This window comes from Cyprinodon tularosa, unplaced genomic scaffold (genome assembly GCF_016077235.1).
Source record: "Cyprinodon tularosa strain WSP-4 unplaced genomic scaffold, ASM1607723v1 ctg40, whole genome shotgun sequence".
Taxonomy (NCBI): Eukaryota; Metazoa; Chordata; class Actinopteri; order Cyprinodontiformes; family Cyprinodontidae; genus Cyprinodon; species Cyprinodon tularosa.
The window spans coordinates 3,385,868-3,407,521 of NW_024039119.1; the positions used below are offsets into that span (position 1 = coordinate 3,385,868).

The window sequence follows — 21,654 nt, forward strand, 5'->3', positions numbered from 1 at the left end:
ATATTCACCCCAGCCTGACCTGATGACGGCCGGCCGCGCAGAACGGAGACCTGCTGGAAGGTTGGAACCTTCCTACCAATCGCTCTGTTAACACTGATTAAGGCCTTCCTGAGGCTGAATTATGGTTTTGAAGTTAGACTAAAATGCATACCTAGCTCATATGATATATAAGGTGCCTAACTAGCAACTTTTAAAAGGCATCAAATATATTTACAGACTTGGTTTTAGAGTTTGCTTATTTCAAAAATCTTACTTTGGTTCTTCTTCACATGTTGGATTGAATTCTTTCATCTTGAGGTATTTTTGACACGTGATAAATACTGCAATATTAATGTGACAGTTAATGTCCCCCCACCATCCCATTCTGTTTAAAAAAAAACACACCCAGAGGAAGCAGCTTATAAAAGCAACCATTCTTAGGCAACAGTGGACTTTAGGAACAGCAGTAAGTTGGAGATGACTGGTGGGAAGGAGGGACGCTCCAGACTCTGTGAGTTTTTATTTATATAGGCAAACAATTATCAGCTCAAACAGTTATTGTAAAGTGGATTTGTAGTACTGGAAATGATCATGTTCCATTTTAAATGCTGTTATAAGAAGTTAAAGCTGAGTCTTTGGACTGATCAGACTTGGAATCAAAGTAATTACGTTAGATTGAAGTTTTCAGACTACATATGTAGCTGATTTGCATTCAATTTGTTTCTTTGTGTTGAGGATCTTTCTTTGATGAAGTTTCCATAGTAATCAATGTCAAAAGAAAGACAGAAAGACAAGTTTGTATTCATATTTAATCTGGATTCATGGGGAGGCTGTGGTTTATGGTGTGTTGGAAAGAGATGTTAGTGTAGCAGGAGAAGTAAAAATTGTTGCATTAGGGGAGTTGTGATAACTTCTCCGATTATGCATCACCATTGCATTTTAAAAAAAAGGAAAATAATTTGACATCTACCAATATATATAAATTATGGATCTTGGTTTTTAGTAGGATCTTCAAAGGTTTAGGCATTCATAATTTTTGTATTTTATTTTAGGCTTTAAGAAGGCTTTAAGAAATAAATTGAATTATGTCTTAAAATTGCATTTATTCTTTTATCAACTCTGGTAATTTATTAAACTTTTTTTTTTTAGAAAAAAAAAACAACATTTTTTTTCCCTGTGCACTAAGTTGTTACTCTGACTACATAAATTCACTGTTACAATGCCACAACACACAATCTCCATTACTGTCCTGATAGCTCTAACTTAAACAAATGATTTGGTTAACAAAGAAGCAATACTTGTTTTAGATCTAGTTCTTGTCATCTTAATAATAGATGTAATCTTTTTAGAATGTAATTCTTCTGTAATTCTTAAAAAGAGCACGATCTAAGCTGCAGTGTACTGATAGTTTTCTGTGAAACTGGTGTGTCTCAGATGATTCCCAGCATGAAAATGGAGACCAGTCAAGCCACTACGGTGCCATCTCTCCTCAGGCCTCATCTGAGGTCCAAGAGGAACCCTTGTCCACCTACTTTGAGGATAAGGTTCCCATTCCAGAAAGTGGCAATGAGGTACAACTCAACTAACTGAGATTTTTACCATATCAAAATTAACCTATGGGTGATTTTAAAAAAGTTATTATTCATGCATATTCTTTATATGTTTTTAAACTTTTTTAACACGTTTTTTTTCTTTTCAGAGCTTGGCTAAATTGATGACTTATTGCAATCCAAACTAAGGTAATTTTATTATTAATAAAAATCATCCGTCTCTTCCTCTAAGTGCTTCAGTTTCCGTAAACTCTGGGCCTTCACCGGACCGGGGTTTCTGGTGAGCATTGCTTATTTAGATCCTGGAAACATCGAGTCCGATCTGCAGTCTGGTGCCACATCTGATTTTAAGGTAATGAATGAAGCATTTTTATCTCCACATCATTACACACCTGAAACCTAAATAAACAATTTATTAAAGTTTGGACATATTTAGCCTAACAGGTAACAGTTTATACAGGATATTTACTCTGCTTTTTTGAGGCAGGACAACCAAAGATCTGCAGTGCACCAACTAAAATCAGATAGAAGCTTGAATGAACCAATCACTGCTTCTTTTTATTATAACTTACATGCTTAAGATCTGTAAGATAACAAAAAAGATAATTTATTACAACATATGTGGAAGAGTATAACAGGGAAAACCCACTGTTACAAAACCGACAATTAAAGTAGGTCAACAAATGACTCAGAGTTACACAAAACTACCAGAGAGAGAGTAGTTTGACAGAATTATATTTTCAACTTTTTTATTTTGTTAGAAAAAGGCAGGACATCCATCTCTAAGGTGATGTAGTGACTTATGTTGATTGGATCTCTCAGCTCCTATGGGTCCTGCTTTATGCAACCATCATTGGGTTGCTGCTGCAGAGGTTGGCTGCACGCCTCGGAGTCGTCACCGGGATGGACCTGGCTGAAATCTGCTACCGCCAGTATCCCACTGTAAGTCCCTGCCTGATTCTCTCTTCACTCCTGGTTGTTTTTAATCACTTTCTTTGAATAAATGGTTGTTTCCTTCAGGTTCCACGGATAATCCTTTGGTTAGTGATCGAACTGGCAATTATTGGTTCAGACATGCAGGAAGTCATCGGCTGTGCCATCGCCTTTAACCTTCTCTCAGTGGGCAGGTGAGACACGTTACTCTCTGCTGTGGATTTAATATAAATTGGAAGATGTGTGTTTGTTCATGCTTGTCCTTCTTTGTGTAACTATCAGGATCCCACTGTGGGGAGGGGTCCTCATCACCATCTTTGACACAATTCTGTTCCTCTGTTTTGACAAATATGGTATGTAGTCACCCTAACCAAATCTTTAAGTTCACTGATCTGGTTTGTGCTATCAGATGTTTTCACATGTTTTCATTTCTTAAGGTTTGAGGAAACTTGAACTTTTCTTTGGATTTCTGATCACTGTAATGGCTATAAGCTTTGGTTATGAGGTAAGCTTCCTACACATCTGACACCCAGAATTTCATATGCAGTCATCATAGACATGGGTATTATTTGTAATCTGTTTTTCAAGGTATATTTATGTCAGGACATACAATTATAATGGCTTTTAAATATTGTTTTAATGATTTTGTGTCTAAATTATAGATATAAAGTTAAATGTTGTATTTTATTGTCTCTACTATATATGGTGTCGAAAGGAGAGTGATGACCTGGCATAAATCCCACCTGTTCTTATCAAATTTGTCATGATCTATGCGCTGATGGCTGGCTTTATTTCTCGTTTCTTTCGCCTAGGCCCCGTCCACACGAAGTCAAAATGAACACGAAACGCTAATATTTTCCAGAACGTTTGTCGTAAAGACGGAGACGTAAAATAAATGTGATCGTCCACACAAATGCATGAAAACGCTGCAAAATGTATGCCAGGCCTGTAAGTGGCGCTGTGGTGCCAAAGCACAAATAAGCGACGAAATGTTGGGCATGCGCACTAATATTTATACATGGTTGCCCTGCGGGTCCATTTTCGTGGTTAAGTCAAATTCAGGTGCTGAACTATGTCGTCGATATTGCTCTGTTCTTCCTGGAGATATTCCAGAAGAAGAAGATTCTGTTGTAAGCATGCGTGTTTAGAGGTGACGCTATGACACATGCGTGTAAAAAAAAAAATGCGGTTAGAGCTTAAAGATGGAAACGCGAAAACGGCGTTTCAGAATCTTCCCACTCTGAAGGCTGAATAAAAAAAAGATCGTTTACAGACCCCCGAAACGCCGGCTTCGTGTGGATGAGAGGCTGGTTTGGTGAAAAATTTGTGCGTTTAGGCCAGGGTTCGTCTTCGTGTGGACGGGGCCTAAAAAATCTTCCCTGTTTCTCATCACTGCTCCTGCTTCAATTTCAAGTACTTTGTCTCAGCCATCAATGCCAGACTTTATCTCTTGAGCCAGTGGGGAGAGGTTACCAGCGTTACCTTAGTGTTTTAGATTTTCTTTTCTGGCTCCAGATGACTAATCTCTCCAGAGACCTAACTCACCAACCCCCGACCCACTGAAACCCTCTATCCTGCCTCCCCCACCCCACCCTGGACCTGTTGCATTTGCTAACTTACCTGATATCGGAGTGGAGGATGCCATCATTTACCTGCTGCAGCAAGCGCTTACCCAAGTGGATACCACCAGTTGTGCAGTGAGGGTCATGTTCTTTGACTTTTCCAGCACTTTCAACACCATCAGACCAGAGTTGCTGGGGGGGAAAGCTGGAGGACGCTGGAGTGGACAGACATCTTGCTGCATTGACCGTCAACTACCTCACTGAACGCCCTCAATATGTGCGGCTGCATTGCTGTCAGTGAGAGGTGGCAGTCTGCAGTACCGGGCCAACCCAGGTCACCGTTCTGTCTCCATTCCTCTTCACCCTTTACACCTCAGACTTCACCTACAACAGCTGCTGCCATCTCCAGAAGTTCTCCGATTACTCTGCGATTTTAGGCTGTGTTTCAGAGGGGAAAGAACTGGAGACTCGATCAGTCATCATGGACTGTATGAACTGTTGTGAGAAGAACCACCTCTGTCTAACACCAGTAAGACCAAAGAGATGGTGATCAAGTTCAGGAGAAGACCCCCATCTCACTCCCCTGTGAACATCCAGGGTCAGGACAGGAGAATGTAAAAATTGGAATTCTGGGTCCCTCTGTTCTGAGTAATTACAAAATAATGTCCTGCACACCATGTTGTAAAGATTTGGCAATAACCTTAGAGAGGATTTTAGAATCTACATATAAAAGCAAGACTGGCCTGTAACCGCTGCTGTGCATGAATGTGTTTAATGAACGGCATTCATTGAATACGTTTATATTTTTAGTGAACTGTGAACTGAACGGATCAGTTTTAAAGTAACTCTGGTTAGTTCATGCAGGGAAAAAGAACTGTCCAATGGATTTTAGGAGCTTTTATTTAACATGACATTCATTTATAAAAAGTTCTCTCTTGCATTTGTGTTTTATGGAGATGTAACATAGTTATTTCTCTGTCTATTGTCCCACAGTACGGGCTGGTGAAACCGGACCAAGGAGAGGTTCTTAAAGGGATGTTTTTACCGTACTGTCCTAACTGTGGGCCTGTGCAGCTGGAGCAGGCCGTGGGAATCGTGGGTGCTGTCATTATGCCCCACAACATCTACCTGCATTCAGCTCTGGTCAAAGTGAGAACAAATCCATAGAACTATACGTATAAAAAAATAACTCTGTCAGAAAGCTGATTCTGCATTGCATGAGAGCATCTATTAGCTTATTATTACAAATAAAACGCAGCGATTGTTTTCTTTTAATCTATTTTGTTTTATCAGTCCAGAGAAGTGGATCGGAAAAACAAGAAAGAGATAAAGGAAGCCAACAAGTACTTCTTCATTGAATCATCTATCGCCCTCTTAGTCTCCTTCGTCATAAACCTCTTTGTCGTCGCAGTCTTTGCTCAGGCTTTTTACAATAAAAACAACATGGAGGTGGTGAGTACCATGTTAGAAAAAATAGCTCTACTGATTGCTAACAGGCTGTTGTGTCCTTTTGCTGCAGAGTTAAATAGCCTCTTACTTTTTAGGGTTAATTGAACACATATTGATGATTTAGTTGTTGCTGATTGTGTTTTAGAACGCAGTGTGCAATGCTACAGGCAGCCCCCACACCGATCTCTTCCCTCTCAACAATGGCACTCTGGAGGTGGACATCTACAAAGGGGTATGTCTGCTCTGCTTTACTCCAGCAATAAACTCTGATACAGTTTAAGCTTTGATAATAGAAATGTTTTCATCTATGGAGACCATGGGTAAAACATTTAACTGTACCTACCAAATTGGAGTTATTGATGTATTTTCTTCTTAAATGCTAAATGAGTAAAGTAAGGGTCAGAACAGCCAAAAAAATATTTTTATTATTATTATCATTTATATTTTACTTATTTTGATTTTGTGGTTGATGTTCTGGTTTTATGGATTGTGATTTTTGTGTATTTGTTTTTGTGGTTGAGGTTTCTGTTTGTGGCTTTGATTTTTGTTATTTTGCAGGTTTGTTTTTGTGGTTGTGGATTTGCTTTCGTAGTTGATACTTTGTGTTGTGATTTTGAAGATTTGTTTTTGTTGTTGTGGTTTTGACTTTGCATTGCAATTTTTAGTATGTTGTCATTCTTAACATGTTGCATTTTTTATTTTTTGTAGTTTTTAGAGATTTGTTGATGTGGTTTCCACTTAAGAGCCACTGTATAAAACCTTGACACATGTTTACTTTCAATATGCTCCTTTCCTATTTGTCTTTACTCGGAAATATTAGATAAAGAAGAAATTAATTCTCAGCTCTATCATGGAGCTACAAGGATCTAGTAGGGCTCTGCCTCACATGACTTCAACATACAGTTCCTGTAGTTGTAGAATCCTTTTGGGTCGACGTGGATTATCTGAAATTTATAGTGGAGGATTTTCGCAAATTTCTGAAAAGACCCACCCTCCCCACTTAAAAAAAAAAAAAAATGCATATGCACAACTCTGTACCCGAGAGGGAACGCCCATTAAACCCACACGAGAGCATGCACGAGTCCATTTCTCCTCGTGCACGCTGTATTTAATAGTTGCTGTTCTTATAGTTCATACAAGATTACTGTGTCCAGACCGCTAAATTCCTCAATCACTATATAGAGCTGCGAATATATATTTGAATTAATAGCGCACTCAGTTAACTTATCTTTCGGACAGATGATCACTACTTTTTGCTTCCTGTTGGTCGCCCAACTCATCCTCCACTGCCCGGTGCCTGCGCCTTCTTTGTTATACTTCGCCACTGTCGGGTAGCAAGAGCGGGCCACTTTGTCAGCAAATTCTATAATGCTTTACGAGGAGAACTCTCCGCCCAAGGCATTCTGGGATATGTCTGCCACCCTATGACTATGTTTTCATATTCAGGAAGTTTTTTAAAGGTCTATTTTCCATATAGTAGCAAAATTTGTAGTGATAAATTACTTGTTGAGCTTTGCCTCTTTTCAGTCATAAACACCTATGAATACTAAGATAATAAGTATTTTTCCTCTTCTCCACAGGGGGTGGTGTTGGGGTGTTTCTTTGGTCCTGCTGCTCTCTACATCTGGGCCATAGGGATCCTGGCAGCGGGACAGAGCTCCACCATGACAGGCACTTACTCTGGACAGTTTGTGATGGAGGTAAAGAAAAACCTTCTGCTCCACATGTTGCATGTAGTATCTGCTGCTTTACAGTATTCTAAAACCCCAAATGCTGTCTAAAGATGCAAGTTTGTATTTGTACCTCTTTGCTCAGGGATTTCTGAACCTGAAGTGGTCTCGTTTTCGTCGGGTGCTGTTGACTCGCTCCATCGCTATTGTTCCTACCTTCCTGGTCGCCATTTCTAAAGATGTTCAGCATCTGACGGGGCTGAATGACATCCTCAATGTGGTTCAGAGTATCCTGGTCAGAAGAAGCTCTTTAAAGCTTTAAATGATGATGTCTACATCTCTTTTGTTAGCATGTTTAAAGGGCTCATAGAATGATTCTATAGGGTATTTGGTGCTGGTCCTTAAGGTCTCTGAATAGGGTGTGTAACATTGGTTGGGCTGAAAATGGCATATTTGCTGTTCTATTGGCTCTAATTCAAGCCTGGTTAAAAGCCCCAGAATGAAACAACAGGTTTTCTTCCTTTTATGGTACGCTCATGAATATTTAGATGAGCTGTGCACTGATTAGTTTGTTTACAACGAGCAAAGCTGCTGAGCAAAGATGCATCATAGCAACAAGCACTCACTCACTGAAACATTAAATTGTCGATTTGGTAGGGTGATCAGATGTTCTCTTTTTCCCAGACATGTCCTACTTTTCGTTCCTAAAAAATGTTCAGGGGAAATTTCAAAATCGTCCGGGATTTTCGTCGACTACTGTGCAGCAGAATCGAGCCGTGAGCTCACAGGCTGGTCCGGGAACTCAGGTGGATGGGAAGAGGGAGGGAGCCAGCAGGGGGCAGAGTGATGGTAGCCGCGGCCCCGTGCTTCCCCAGTAAGGCAGGCGGGGGGAAGCATACCGTCATTGGGTCGAGTTCGGTCGCTCCATCCCCAGCTGGTTCCAGACCCAGACCAGCACTGGAGCTGATAGCTCGGTTCGAATGCCCAGTCAGCGGCCCCATTATTTTGAGCGCTGTCTTCAGTAAAATGCTCACAGCAAATGAACAGCTGAGCATCAAACTTTGCAAATATCTTCTGATAGACACAAATAATCCATGTCTGTTGAGTCTTAGGATCCTTGGGAAGACTGTGAACATTTTCTCCTTTCTCTGTGCAGCCTGGAACACTACATTTACGCCCGTGGTTCTGGCTCACTTTGAAAAGAGAAACTGCCTGCTTTGTAATTGTTGTAGAAGTAAACCCAGCTGTAGGCTAAATAACTGAACTTGTGTCTTACATCTACCTCTATTCATGTTCTTGGACCAGTGAACCAGTGGGCTGGTCTGTATGTCAATTTCAGGGCGTGACAAAAATACAGGCCAGACCCAAATAAGGCAACATCCCCAAATTGACATCAATTTGGGGCTTTGTTTGAATTCGCCTGTTTTATGGTGGAATTTCAGAATTTTGAGATTTGCAAACAAGGGGGTGTAGATGGGGTTTGAACTTCTCTGTACGTCCATTTCACCTACTGAGCAAACGTTATTCATCTATGACAATGTAAATTCGGTTTTGCATTCTATGACCCCTTTATTGAGACATTGCATTGTATGAATAGTCCTTTTTTCCTCCAACAGCTTCCATTTGCCTTGATCCCCATCCTGGCTTTCACCAGTCTGACCTCCATCATGAACGACTTTGCTAATGGGCTGTAAGTGAAACATATCCCCTGAACAGTTAATGTTCCCACTGTATCTATTGCATCAGTTCAACATTACTGGAAGGGAACTGAAACATGAAAGGCTAACTATAGTGTTTTAGTCACAGAGGTGAGAAATTTGTGTTTTTCCCAGATTAAATCACAGATTCTTTTGTTTTTTTAAAGGGTTTGCAAAGTTTTAGGAAGCTTGGTCATCCTCCTGGTTTGCGCTATCAACTTATACTTTGTGGTGGTTTATGTGACTGCGTTGAACAGCGTCTGGCTCTACGTAATCGCTACCCTGGTCTCTGTGGTGTATCTGTGCTTCGTGATCTACCTGGTGAGTTGTTATAAATCGTTTGAAAGAACAATGTGTTGTTATTTATCAGGTCTACCAATGGTTTAATTGTATGGATCATTATTTCATTCTAACCATGCAGTGGTTAGTTAAGATCATGCAATGCTGTTCTTAAAAGGCTTTAGCCTAATCTCACACTAAAAAAAATAGAACATGTACATGCACAAAAATACAGGGATCTTTACCTTTTTTCTTTTGCACAATCTGTCCGAATTGTCCACATTCTCATTTTCAGTTCCATGTTTTCTCTTCTTTAACAATGGAGTTAATTTTGTTCCATTATTGCTGCAAGCACATTAAATGTTTTAGAAAATTGAAATAAAAACACACATTTTGTAAAGGAAAATTAAAAATGCACTCCAAAAATGAAACCGAAAATGTCTTGATCAAAAAATAAAGGATTTGAAAGTAACTTTGCTTTTTCCACAAAATGTCTTTACAATGTTTTATTTTTTATTCCTCTAAAAAAAATGTGTATTATATTTTTTCAAGTTTTATTTTCTTTTAATTTGAAAGAAAAAATGTAAAAAATAGAAATGGATAAATATAATAAAAAGAATAAAACAAAAAATAATAATAATAAAGTTACTCTCAGTATCTTTTGGATTAAGACTTCTTCAAGCTTTCATTTCTTTGCATGCAACAATAACAGAACAAAGTTTACTTCATATTTCACAAACCCAAAAGGTTTCATTTTAGACTCAGGAGGACGGTGATTACCAAGAAAGAACGTAGATCTTGGTTGAGTTTGAATTTGAGCTGCATCCTCCAAGGACCCCGTCTATCTGGACTGAATCCTATTACGTCTTTGAAAATAAGGAGACCGGAAGAGTTTTGGTTGTGAATTCAAACTGGTCTAGCGTTCCGTGGCTTTCACCGCCATACGCTCTGTCGCTTAGAAACCGTGACAGTTGACACACAAAGCAGGAAGAGAATGAATACCGAACTTTTCAAAACTGTTTCTTTAAAAAAATGTATATTTTTTTTTATTGTAAAGTGAACAAAGACTTCACTCATGAGAATACAGAGTTGAATAAAGGTGCCAACCACCAGCAGCATGAACAAATAAGAGCAAATATAATAATGATATAAACCCTAGTCAGTTAAATAACATGTTGCTGTCATTTTGCACATCTCTGATGTTGCTGCTATTTTCAAATATCCATCACTGTAAAAATGTCCATAGTTGTATATTGGTTATTTACTCCAGGTGAACAGTTTATATTGTTAAAACACTTTACAGTGCAGTATTTTATTGATTATCTCTCTTTACTCTTCACTTTTCTACATTTTTCTAAGGCCCACGTTTGTGTGACCATTTTTTTCAATAATCTTTTTTCTGCTATAAACACCAGAATTTCCCTATTGTGGGACAATAAATGGATTCTCTATTCTATTCTATTCTATTCTATGAAAGGGGTAGGAAGATAAAACAATGTAAGTAAATCTAAACAACGTATGCATACAAATATATCTGCAAAATCTCTCATAATCAACAGAACAAAATATTTAGCTAAGCAAATTGTGCAAAACAGCAATAAAAAACAAAAAATCCTATCAGATTTATAGTCCCAACACTGCAAATATATTAGAATCTTCCCCTAAATTACAGCCAAACCCATTTACACAGTAACAGATAAAACCCTTTAGATAAATCAAACATTACCGCCACATATCTGACTCAATAACCATTAAAACAACTATTTTCATTCATTTCAGACAGTACTATTCACATATTTGTATTATATTAAACTGAACTTCCAATATACACCACTGTTCTTCACCAAGTAACCTTTTTACTCTATTCATGGAGCAGCCGGCTTGCTTGGACTCACAATGAATCCTGGTATATCCAATGATAGAGAGGATACATCAGACCTGTCCTTCAAATTGGGCAAAATGAAGGACACATTTGTAGGCCGCATAATGAAGAGTCTTGGAATCCGAACAGACCACGGCACCGCGTCAAGACATAATCGGCCTTCGAATCTGGCCTTCGGAGGACGCAGCCCATGAATTCGAATTCAGAGACATTGTTTCTCATTACACATATATTCTGGATCAATACTCTATGGAAAAGCTGCAGAGATTATTCCATTTCTGATTTAAGACAAAGGTTTCTATTTCTTTTTATTATTTAAACTTTTCTCGTAGATCTTACGATGCCAGGTTCTCCGGCAAAGGGTTCACAGCTTCACAGACCCTCTACGACAGGGTTTCTCAACATTGGTCATTGGGGCCTACTGTCCTTCATGTTTTAGATTTGAAGACCTGATTCAAATAATTGCCTCACCTTCTCAACAGCCACTGAGTGCTGCAAAAGCTTTTTAATTGCCTTTTTGATTTAGGTGAGGAGGTGGGGAAAGAACTAAAACATGTAGGACAGTGGTTAAGGAAACTTGCTCTACGACACACCATTAGGCATAAGGCCTTTTCTACAAACTCCATAATTATTAACACTTAACCCACTAAAGTATTTCTTCGATAAAAGCTAAAGTTATACCTTATGGGAGCAAAAAGCAAAGCTCCAGATTGTTTAAACAATCAGTCAAACCTTGTTTGTCAACTCACTTAAAAAACGGGACAACAGATACATTCAAAACTATTTATCTTAAAAATGTCGATTGTTATAACTAAAACAAGATAATAAGTGCATAGAATTAGAAATCTGAGGTGTTACCAGCAATCTCTGCAGGTCAGGTGGTTGTCAAAAATATGAAGGAGAGCAGAGAGGAGCATAAGTCCTACTGATTGTGTCTATTGTGATCTATTCATTGTAACGCCTTCAGTGAAAGTTTAAACTACATCAGAAGTTTTTTTCAGGCTCTGTGAGGTAATTTGGTCGAGGATCAATAAGGTGAACCAAAAACAAACAGCTTCAGCCACCGGTTCCAGTTTCTCTGTTGTCTTTTATTCCATTTCACTCTGACAAAACATTTCCTTGAGCTTCCAAGAGCTCAGTGGTTATGGTGAGTAAAAATGAAAACAAAAACTATGAATGTATTTTGAAACAAAATAAACATTTTCATCCAATAATCCTAAAGTAATAACTTTAACGTAAACATAAGTAGATGGAAACTGCAACATAATGCTAACACAAACAAACCCGGGATAGTAAGTGAAAGTCAAAGTTGCAAACTAATGTTTAAATTTAAGCATTACAAATCAGAAGAAAGAATAAGCGACAAGTTGTGAACACAAACAACCACTTCGCCACAGGCTCACATATTTGCATCTGAGAGGGTTTGAAAGAAAATACTTTTAAATTTGATTAAATAACGTAGGGAGATAAGATTCACAAATCTGCCTCCTGGAACAAATAGCTATTGCAAAAATGTAAAACAAAACAATCCATTGGACTTTGTTTCCAACTTTGAAGACGTTTTGCTTCCCATCCAGGAAGCTTTTTCAATTTAAAATGTCAGAAGTAGGTTGTTTGGGTCCTTTATTAGCCTGCAATACCCAATACCTGTCTATATCTCTGAAAGGGGGTCATTAGGGGGAATTGTTGGCCTGGATTAACAGGCAAGATGTTCTGTTCCCCTGTAAGGGGGTTAGGGTTGCGATTGTCATGTTTTGGGTTTTGTTCAAGTTTTATCTCTTTTTTCATTGGTCTTATTTTGATTCTTATGTTCTAGGTATTTTGATTGTATTTGAGTTCTTAGATATTTCCTATTTACTCTCTTGTGTCAGTCTCCTTTTCCCTAGCTCCCTTTTTGCCTCTGTTCACACCTGCTCCCAATCTGCTAATTAGCCTGGTCTTTGGCTACGTTCACACTGCAGCCTGAGGTGACACAAATCCGATTTTTTTTGCCCATATGCGAACTGGATCTTTTCATGACTGTCTGAACAACACAGATCCAATTTTTTCCAATGTAACTCAGGCCACTCGGCTATGTGGTCCTGAATCGCATATGGATCAGATCTTTTTAAATGCGACCTGGTTCTGAACGGCCAGGCCGGATTCATCCGACCTGAACGTCATTAATACCAGACAAAGGTCACTATTATGCGTCTTGCTACGCAGAAGCGGCAAGAAAAACAACAACCATGGCAGATGACGATGTGGAGAGCAGTATTTAATTTTAACTTTATTGAAAAGATTGTGTTTTTATAGTTGGAAAAGACCGCTAGATGCGTGCTGGCACTACCATCCATGTTTACTTCCGGAAAAAAAAAGCACCCTGGCCTGTGACGTCATTGCATCCTCTACTGCACATGCGGGACACTTGCGTTGTATGACTGCAGTTCACACAGGAGATCACATACAAGTCGCATATATTTGGAAATGTGAACGGCAACGTTAAAAAATCGGATTTCGCCAAAAAAAATCGGAATTGAGCATCAAGGCCTGCAGTGCAAGCATAGCCTTAGTTTCTGCCATATATTCTCCTGCTGTTCAGTCGTCTGTTTTGTCGTCATTACTTTGTCCCTTTCTTCTTGTGAGTATTCTTGGTTTTCAGAATATTTGGATTTTTGTGGATTTATGTTTTATTAAATTTGTTCTTTTGTTGAACTTTTGGTTAATTAAACATTCAAGTAACCCACCTCAAGTTTTGTGTCTACATTTGGGTCCTGTCATACCTCAACACCCACTGTGACAGCGACGATATTGGGAGGGGATCAAATCTATCACTGCATTATAGATTTCTGAAAGATGAAATCGGAGTCCACCCCCTCTGATTTCAGCTTTCACAAAGAAAGATTTCATCTTTCAAAAACCTACAACGCAGCGATAGAGTTGATTCCTTTTCGCTATCGTTGCAACCCCCACCCCCATACAGGGGGACAGAACCAATCTTCACCAAAAAATAACTATGCTATAAGTGTTTGAAATCAAATAAAACTGATGTTTTTGGTTTTTTTTCCCTCCCTAAAACTATGACATTATGAAAATGCAGTACATACTTTATCAAGGTTTTCCTGTTTTTTTTGTTTTTGTTTTTTGGGGGTTTTTTTTGCATATAGTTACCATTCATCCATCCATCCATCCATTTTCTTACACGCTTGTCCCAAGTGGGGTCGCGAGGGGTGCTGGTGCCTATCTCCAGCAGTCAATGGGCTAGAGGCGGGGTACACCCTGGACAGGTCGCCAGTCCATCGCAGGGCAACACAGAGACACACAGGACAAACAACCATTCATGCACACACTCACGCATATAGTTACCAGGATCTGCTAATTTGCTAATGTCTAACTCAATAATAAACAGCTTTTCAGTAATCTGATCTTGACCTCTTCCTTCCCTTCGGCTGTCTGCAGGCTTGGCACTGTTTGGTCGCCCTGGGCATTTCCTGCCTGGACCGTTGCAGCAGGGTAAGCAATCGACCTGCTGTGCTCATAGAGGAGCGCTCTGAGGGTGACACCTAAAGCCAAACAACATGTTTTCCTTCCTTCAAACCAACACAGGTCTAACATTTATTCTGCTCATGAAAAGGAGTCGGTGCCGAGTTTTACCTGAATTTTCACCCTGACTATTGTTTTATCCAAGTGTAGCATCAGATTGTTAATGTTTTGTATTCTAAAAATATTTCCTAATGATAAATATTGTTGTTTTAATTTCTGTAGACTAAAAAGCTCCCAATGAAATCCATCCTCACTTGGACTGTATTGTTTTTATTTTATTTCTTTGTTTCTGTGTTTTAAACGGATTCTGCTCCAGCTGAAAGAGTTAAATCGGGTTGTTATGCATCAGGGTGTTGTGCTTGTTTCGTCACTTTTGTATTTTCATTTTGTACAGTTTTGGATTTTAGAGGTAAATCTTTTTAAGGTTTAGAAACATGTATATGTTGCAGAAGTTGTTTGATTGGTCACGAGGTGAAAAAAGAAATGGTAGTTTTCATATCTGTCACACATTTAGCACATTTATTTAGTAGATGAACTGTAAATGACATAAGAATCTATGTGTGAATTAAGATAACATTTGTGTGTGTAAATGTAAATTTCCATTTGAAAAAAGTGTAATAAATGTAAACATCTTAAACACAACTTATGTCAGCATGTGAATGTGTTTATTAATGGGGGATTAAACATCTTTAAAATACAAAATAAAGTTCTATAGAAACACTGCTTGCCATAAAAACTAGGGATGTCACAATCCAGTGTCCTGGACCAAATGATTCTCTGCTGTACCACACCTGAATATAATTATTTTTTTCAGGACTGTGGAACTTGACTTCAGCTGAGGATGTTATTAAGCCATTTCAGGTGCAGGGAGATATCTAAAAGGTGCAGAATACCTCTGCTTAAAGATTTTAATTTGACATCCCTTAATAATTGATCGATTGACTTTATTGCTGTCACAGTGGAGAAATGTACTCGTTACATCAGCTCAAACTGTCAAAGAAGAATATGCCAAGGGAAGAAAAAGGTGCATGGGATATATACGGTATATACTGTGCATTCACAAATAACAGCTTTTTTTATTTGTATTGTAGGATTATTATACAGGATTATTCCACAGGGTGTTTACATGGGTATTTATATAGATGGATGTTTATATATGCATAAATATATAGTTATTGCACTGGGTGCCAAATATAGAGAAACAGGTTACTGCTATCAAATAGTAAATTTCACATTATACATTGCACAACTTATTGTTGTTATGTTGCATTGTAGAGTCACCAACTTCTGGGGCAAATTAATTGAATATTTTTTCAAGATTTAAATTTCTTTGTTGCAATTACCTATTTTACAGTTTAAAGCCAGTATCTCGTCTCTACTGTATGAAAAGAATTAGGGCCGGATTTATCAAGATCCAATTTTGCGTGCAGTAATTTGCGCTCGCAAACTGGAATTTTGCGTGAGGGGCTGAACCATGGTTTGCAGGTGATTTAACAAGGGTGATTGCATAACTGGTGGCAGGTGCAAAACTGTTGGAGACGCCCTATTTAAATGATGGTTTTGCGCGTTTTGTGGTTTGCGGCAAAGCAGTTTGTAGTTTGTACAAACTAGTGCATTAAGAAATTTAAATCTTACAGTGACCCCCCCAAAAAATAAATAAATATAAATATATATATATATATATATATATATATATATATATATATATATATATATATATATATATATATATATATATATATATATATATATATATATATATATACACTATATTGCCAAAAGTATTTGCTCACCTGCCTTGACTCACATATGAGCTTAAGTGACATCCCGTTCCTAATCCATAGGGTTCAATATGACGTCGGTCCACCCTTTGCAGCTAGAACAGCTTCAACTCTTCTGGGAAGGCTGTCCACAAGGTTTAGGAGTGTGTTTATGGGAATTTTTGACCATTCTTCCAGAAGCGCATTTGTGAGGTCGCACACTGATGTTGGACGAGAAGGCCTGGCTCTCAGTCTCCGCTCTAATTCATCCCAAAGGTGTTCTATCGGGTTGAGGTCAGGACTCTGTGCAGGCCAGTCAAGTTCATCCACACCAGACTCTGTCATCCATGTCTTTATGGACCTTGCTTTGTGCACTGGTGCACAGTCATGTTGGAAGAGGAAGGGGCCAGCTCCAAACTGTTCCCACAAAGTTGGGAGCATGGAATTGTCCAAAATGTCTTGGTATGCTGAAGCATTCAGAGTTCCTTTCACTGGAACTAAGGGGCCAAGCCCAGCTCCTGAAAAACAACCTCACACCATAATCCCCCCTCCACCAAACTTTACACTTGGCACAATGCAGTCAGACAAGTACCGTTCTCCTGGCAACCGCCAAACCCAGACCCGTCCATCAGATTGCCAGATGGAGAAGCGAGATTCGTCACTCCAGAGAACGCGTCTCCACTGCTCTAGAGTCCAGTGGCGGCGTGCTTTACACCACCGCATCCGACGCTTTGCATTGCACTTGGTGATGTATGGCTTGGATGCAGCTGCTCGACCATGGAAACCCATTCCATGAAGCTCTCTGCGCACTGTTCTTGAGCTAATCTGAAGGCCACATGAAGTTTGGAGGTCTGTAGTGATTGACTCTGCAGAAAGTTGGCGACCTCTTCGCACTATGCGCGTCAGCATCCGCTGACCCCGCTCCGTCAGTTTACGTGGCCTACCACTTCGTGGCTGAGTTGCTGTCGTTCCCAAACACTTCCATTTTCTTATAATACAGCTGACAGTTGACTGTGGAATATTTAGGAGCGAGGAAATTTCACGACTGGATTTGTTGCACAGGTGGCATCCTATCACAGTTCCACGCTGGAATTCACTGAGCTCCTGAGAGCGACCCATTCTTTCACAAATGTTTGTAAAAACAGTCTGCATGCCTAGGTGCTTGAATTTATACACCTGTGGCCATGGAAGTGATTGGAACACCTGATTCCAATAATTTGGATGGGTGAGCAAATACTTTTGGCAATATAGTGTATATATATATAAAGAAAAAACTTTGGCAACCTTTATTCCCTAAGGTGGTATGTGGCTGAATTTCTACTTCACTGCAGTAAAAAAAAAACAAAAAAACAGGTGTTTTGTATTGGCCTGTGGAAAAACGCACATACCAAATGGCTCACAAGAAGTGACTGTGGATGAGATTACTGCGTGTATGCATCCCCGCAGCATTGGCATGTTGCTCCACAGGCGCATCGGGGAGGTCTGGTTTCTCCGTTAGGGCGTCAGGGCGACATGGCATTTAGAACGTCAGACAGCACTTCTGAAAAACTAGATTGGGAGATCCAATGTTGCAAGGAGTTTTGTGATATCTGGTATTGCGTGGGTCCTCCTTGTGGCTGGCTCCAAATCCATTCTGAGTTCCCCCAACAGCTCCAAAATGGCAATTCTGGATAAACAATATGTTTTGATGATCGTTTCCTCGTTCATTACAAAAATATTCACACGGAGTGAAGAAATGCGTTTTCTGCATCTCCTTGCTTCATTTCCATGTCTCCTTCTTGCGACAATAACCGCTGCCATGTGTGCGCAATTATGCATACAGACCATTTGCACCTTCTTTTGAAACGTGTTAAATATAGAGTCAGATACCGTTAGCAAAATTGCTTTCAGGTTTGATAAATCACTTTGCGAGTGCTAAATTAATATATTTACATGTTCTCCTCCCACAAGACGTACTTTTGTGTGTAAACGCCCCATATTGCATATGCATTGCAGAAAAAGTACTAAATGGATAAGAGGTGCTATTTAGCACGTTTTAAAGACCAAATCCTTTTAGCACGCTGTTGATAGATCAGTTTGTTAATATTTTAGTGTGCGCAGTGAAATAGCTCACGTTTTTATACACGCAAACCTTTGATAGATCTGGCCCTTAGAGTATAGCAGACATTTGATTAGATAATTTTTAACTTTTATTTAAGTAACACTTTGCACTGGTACTTTACATGTATTTGAGTAAATGTCAAAGTTGGGTGGAGGTTTGTTAAGGACCCAAATACAAAAATGAAAGGAGGCAGACTTGAGTTTTTGCTGATTTAAGAACCAAAGAAGGTAAAATCCGAAAACAAAGTACAACAAAACCAAAAAAACAGGAGACGTCAGGGAAAACACACATGAGGAGCAAGGAACGGTGAGGAACCAGCAAAGAATAACTTAAGAGGTGGTGTATATATATGGGATAAATGGGGGGACTAATTATGTGATGGGTAGCAGGTGTGGACAGAAGTAACTAGAAGGAGCTAAGGGAAAGGAGACCGGCACAAGGGGGCAACAGAGAACAACTCAAAAAATATAAGACTGTATAAAAATAAAACCAAATGGAAAAGAAAACAATGAAAAAGAAAACAGAAAAACATAAATCAAAGTGGAACTAAAAACTTAAAAAGACACCCAAACAGAAGTAAATAAGGGGAGAACCGTAACAGTAAAGCTTTTACCTAATGTGCTTGAGGTCCCTATGTAGGTAGAGTGGAATTTAGGTTTTATCTGAATACCTTTAAATTATATAGGGAGAGATCAATAAAAGAGAAAGATTATAGATTATTCATGTATTCTGTTATCACATTCTGACAGATTAAAAAAACAAACATTGAACATTTACAAATAAAACCCCAACCTTTATTTTTCTTAAGCAAATGCAGGATAAATACATATTAATTAACGGTTGTTTATTTAAAACTGATAAATCAGAGAATATGTTGTTTTTCTAGCTCTTTTTCAATAGATTTTTCAAAACCTTGTACCGCTTAGTAGTTAAGGAATGGACTAAAATACATAGCTGAAGACAAATTATATTAGAAATAATCCTATCAAAAGGTGTTTAAATGCCAGCTAAAGTGGGGGAAATGTTGTATTATTTCCAAGCATAGCTGTTGCAATCAGTTAATAAGAGAGGAAAAGTACTCATGATGCTCATGTTTTGCTGTATTTAATAATTTTAAATCAGTATTACTAATGAAGCAGAAGCCTGGTGTCCTACCTCAGAGGCGAATAGAATGTAACTCATTCAGCAAACATGCTGCTGCAGCTAGAGGTGCAAAAAAGCAAATCTATAACTTTGGCATGGGACACATTCAGTTACAAACAATATAGAAGAAATTATATAAAATATTTTTCTATGAAGATTACTTTTATATTATTTTGTGGAGTTTCAAATAAATAAACTTCTCATCTTTTGTAATTTCACATTGTTTGTTCATAGACCTATTAAGGATGACAACGGATGTTCAGATTTTAAAGTTCATGATAAGAATGTACAAAGCTGCAGAGAAAAGTTGTTGTGGTGTCAGCTGACCTTCAGCTGAAGATGCTGCTATGGTCCACTTCTCAGTTTGTTGCCTACCGATGAAACCGCTCCACTGAGGATGCCATCTCTGCTGCTCTCCACCTGAGCCTGGCACACTTGAAGAACACCCACGTGCGGATGCTGTTCATGGACTTTACTTCAGCTTTCAACACCATCATCCCACAGCATCTGATAGGAAATCTGGAACAGCTGGGATTCAATACAGCCCTCTGCAATCGGCTGCTCACCAACAGACCTCAGTCAGTCCGGGTCGGACAGAACACTCTCTAAGCAAAAGGCTTCCCTCAGCAAAGCTGCATCCTGAGCGGCCTGCTCTTAACTCTGATGACACTGCGTCCCCAGGTTCACCACCAATCACATCGTTAAGTTTGCAGACAACACAACGGCGGTGGGCCTCATCAGAGACGACAACAACCTGAACTACAGAGAGGAGGTGGAGAAGCTGGTGGACTGGTGCAAAGATAACAACCTGATCCTGAACGTGGAGAAGACAAAGGAGATAATCTTGGACTTCAGGAAGAACCGTCCTAACCACGCTCCACTGCTCATCAACAGCTCAGCTGTAGAGGTGGTCAGCAGCACCAAAAACCTGGGAGTGCACATCACAGACACCCTCACCTGGACTTTAAACACCACCTCAATTGTCAAAAGGGCACAGAAGCGCATGTACTTCTTGCGAAGGATGAGGAGAGCCCACCTGCCCCCACCCATCCTCCCACCTTCTACAGAAGGACCATAGCGAGCGTTCTGACCAGCTGTCTCACTGTGTGGTGTGGAGGCTGCAGCGCTGCAGACTGGAAGAAGGTGAGAAGAGTGGTGAGAACAGCAGAGAGGATCATCGGCACCCCTCTTCCCTCCATAAAAGACATTTCATCCCAGCGCTGCGTGTCCCGAGCCCGTAACATCATAAATTACCCCTCATACCCCCACCGTTGACTGTTTTCCCTGCTGCCCTCTGGGAAGAAATTTTGCAGCATTAAGTGTGGGACCAGTAGGTTCCAAAACAGCATCTTCCCCACCACCATCAGACAGCTGAACTGTTGAGAAAACTCTATATCGTGTCACAGGCTGTGCATCACACTGATAACACCAAACCAAAACACTGCATAATTGCACCATATATATTTAATGCTGTGAACTTCCATATAAAGGCGTTTTTTTGAACCATGTTTTTTCTCCCACACTGTTTACTTTGGTTCACTGATGCAATTTATGGAATGGAAATGTCATTAAAGCTGAACAAAATGAAATTTAGTTTTGTATATGCTCTGTGTATACAAAATGACAATGAAAGTTGTCCAAGAAACCTTCAGCAGAACCAGGGGCAATGTGAGCAGCCATTTGCTGAGGCCAACTGGGGTTCAAGGAGACAGAAGCCGTTATAGAAAAAGAAGCAGAGATATAAAAGGTAACTGTCAACTAGCTCCACAAGCGGCCCCAAGGCAGCTCCCATGTCAGAGGATTAAACAGAGCACTTCCAACCAGTCACAGTCAGAGAAACAGGACTACACTGAAAAACAGGCTGATCTCCAGCATATATAAACAAAGGTGTTGATGGCAGCAGCACAGCTAATATTCCTCTCCAGGGTGATGTCACAGCCAAACAGGAACAGATGAGGCAAAGCTACTATGAGAAAAAGCAGAGAGAGCAGAACATTAGAGATTGAAGTAATAGATTCTTCAGAGTGGGAGAATAGAGATTTCATTTTCCAAAGTTGATTGAAAAATAACAGGGATTTAAATAAATTATAAAAAATATATATTTTTACTTTAAAAAAGATGATTAAT

The 21,654-nt window shown here is 39.4% G+C and overlaps 1 protein-coding gene across 1 annotated transcript; it reads left to right on the top strand.

Annotated features, from left to right (window-relative positions):
• The first annotated feature begins 440 nt into the window (after positions 1-440).
• On the top strand, positions 441-15,144 carry LOC119791751 (natural resistance-associated macrophage protein 2-like). Its single transcript, XM_038298037.1, has 15 exons — positions 441-490; positions 1,414-1,550; positions 1,762-1,881; positions 2,352-2,471; positions 2,550-2,656; positions 2,745-2,815; positions 2,900-2,967; positions 5,018-5,173; positions 5,318-5,476; positions 5,619-5,705; positions 7,054-7,173; positions 7,289-7,438; positions 8,760-8,833; positions 9,008-9,161; positions 14,440-15,144. Exons 1-15 carry the CDS (start codon positions 457-459, stop codon positions 14,545-14,547), a joined length of 1,665 nt encoding a protein of 554 aa, XP_038153965.1. The 5' UTR covers positions 441-456; the 3' UTR covers positions 14,548-15,144.
• Positions 15,145-21,654: the final 6,510 nt, after the last annotated feature.

Excerpts from the sequence above, each read along its gene's own strand:
- LOC119791751 (XM_038298037.1), top strand. The coding sequence starts at position 457 with ATGACTGGTGGGAAGGAGGGACGCTCCAGACTCT. Across the intron at positions 1,551-1,761 it reads TTCCAGAAAGTGGCAATGAG|TGCTTCAGTTTCCGTAAACT; the intron begins GTACAACTCAAC and ends TCTTCCTCTAAG. Across the intron at positions 2,968-5,017 it reads CTATAAGCTTTGGTTATGAG|TACGGGCTGGTGAAACCGGA; the intron begins GTAAGCTTCCTA and ends ATTGTCCCACAG.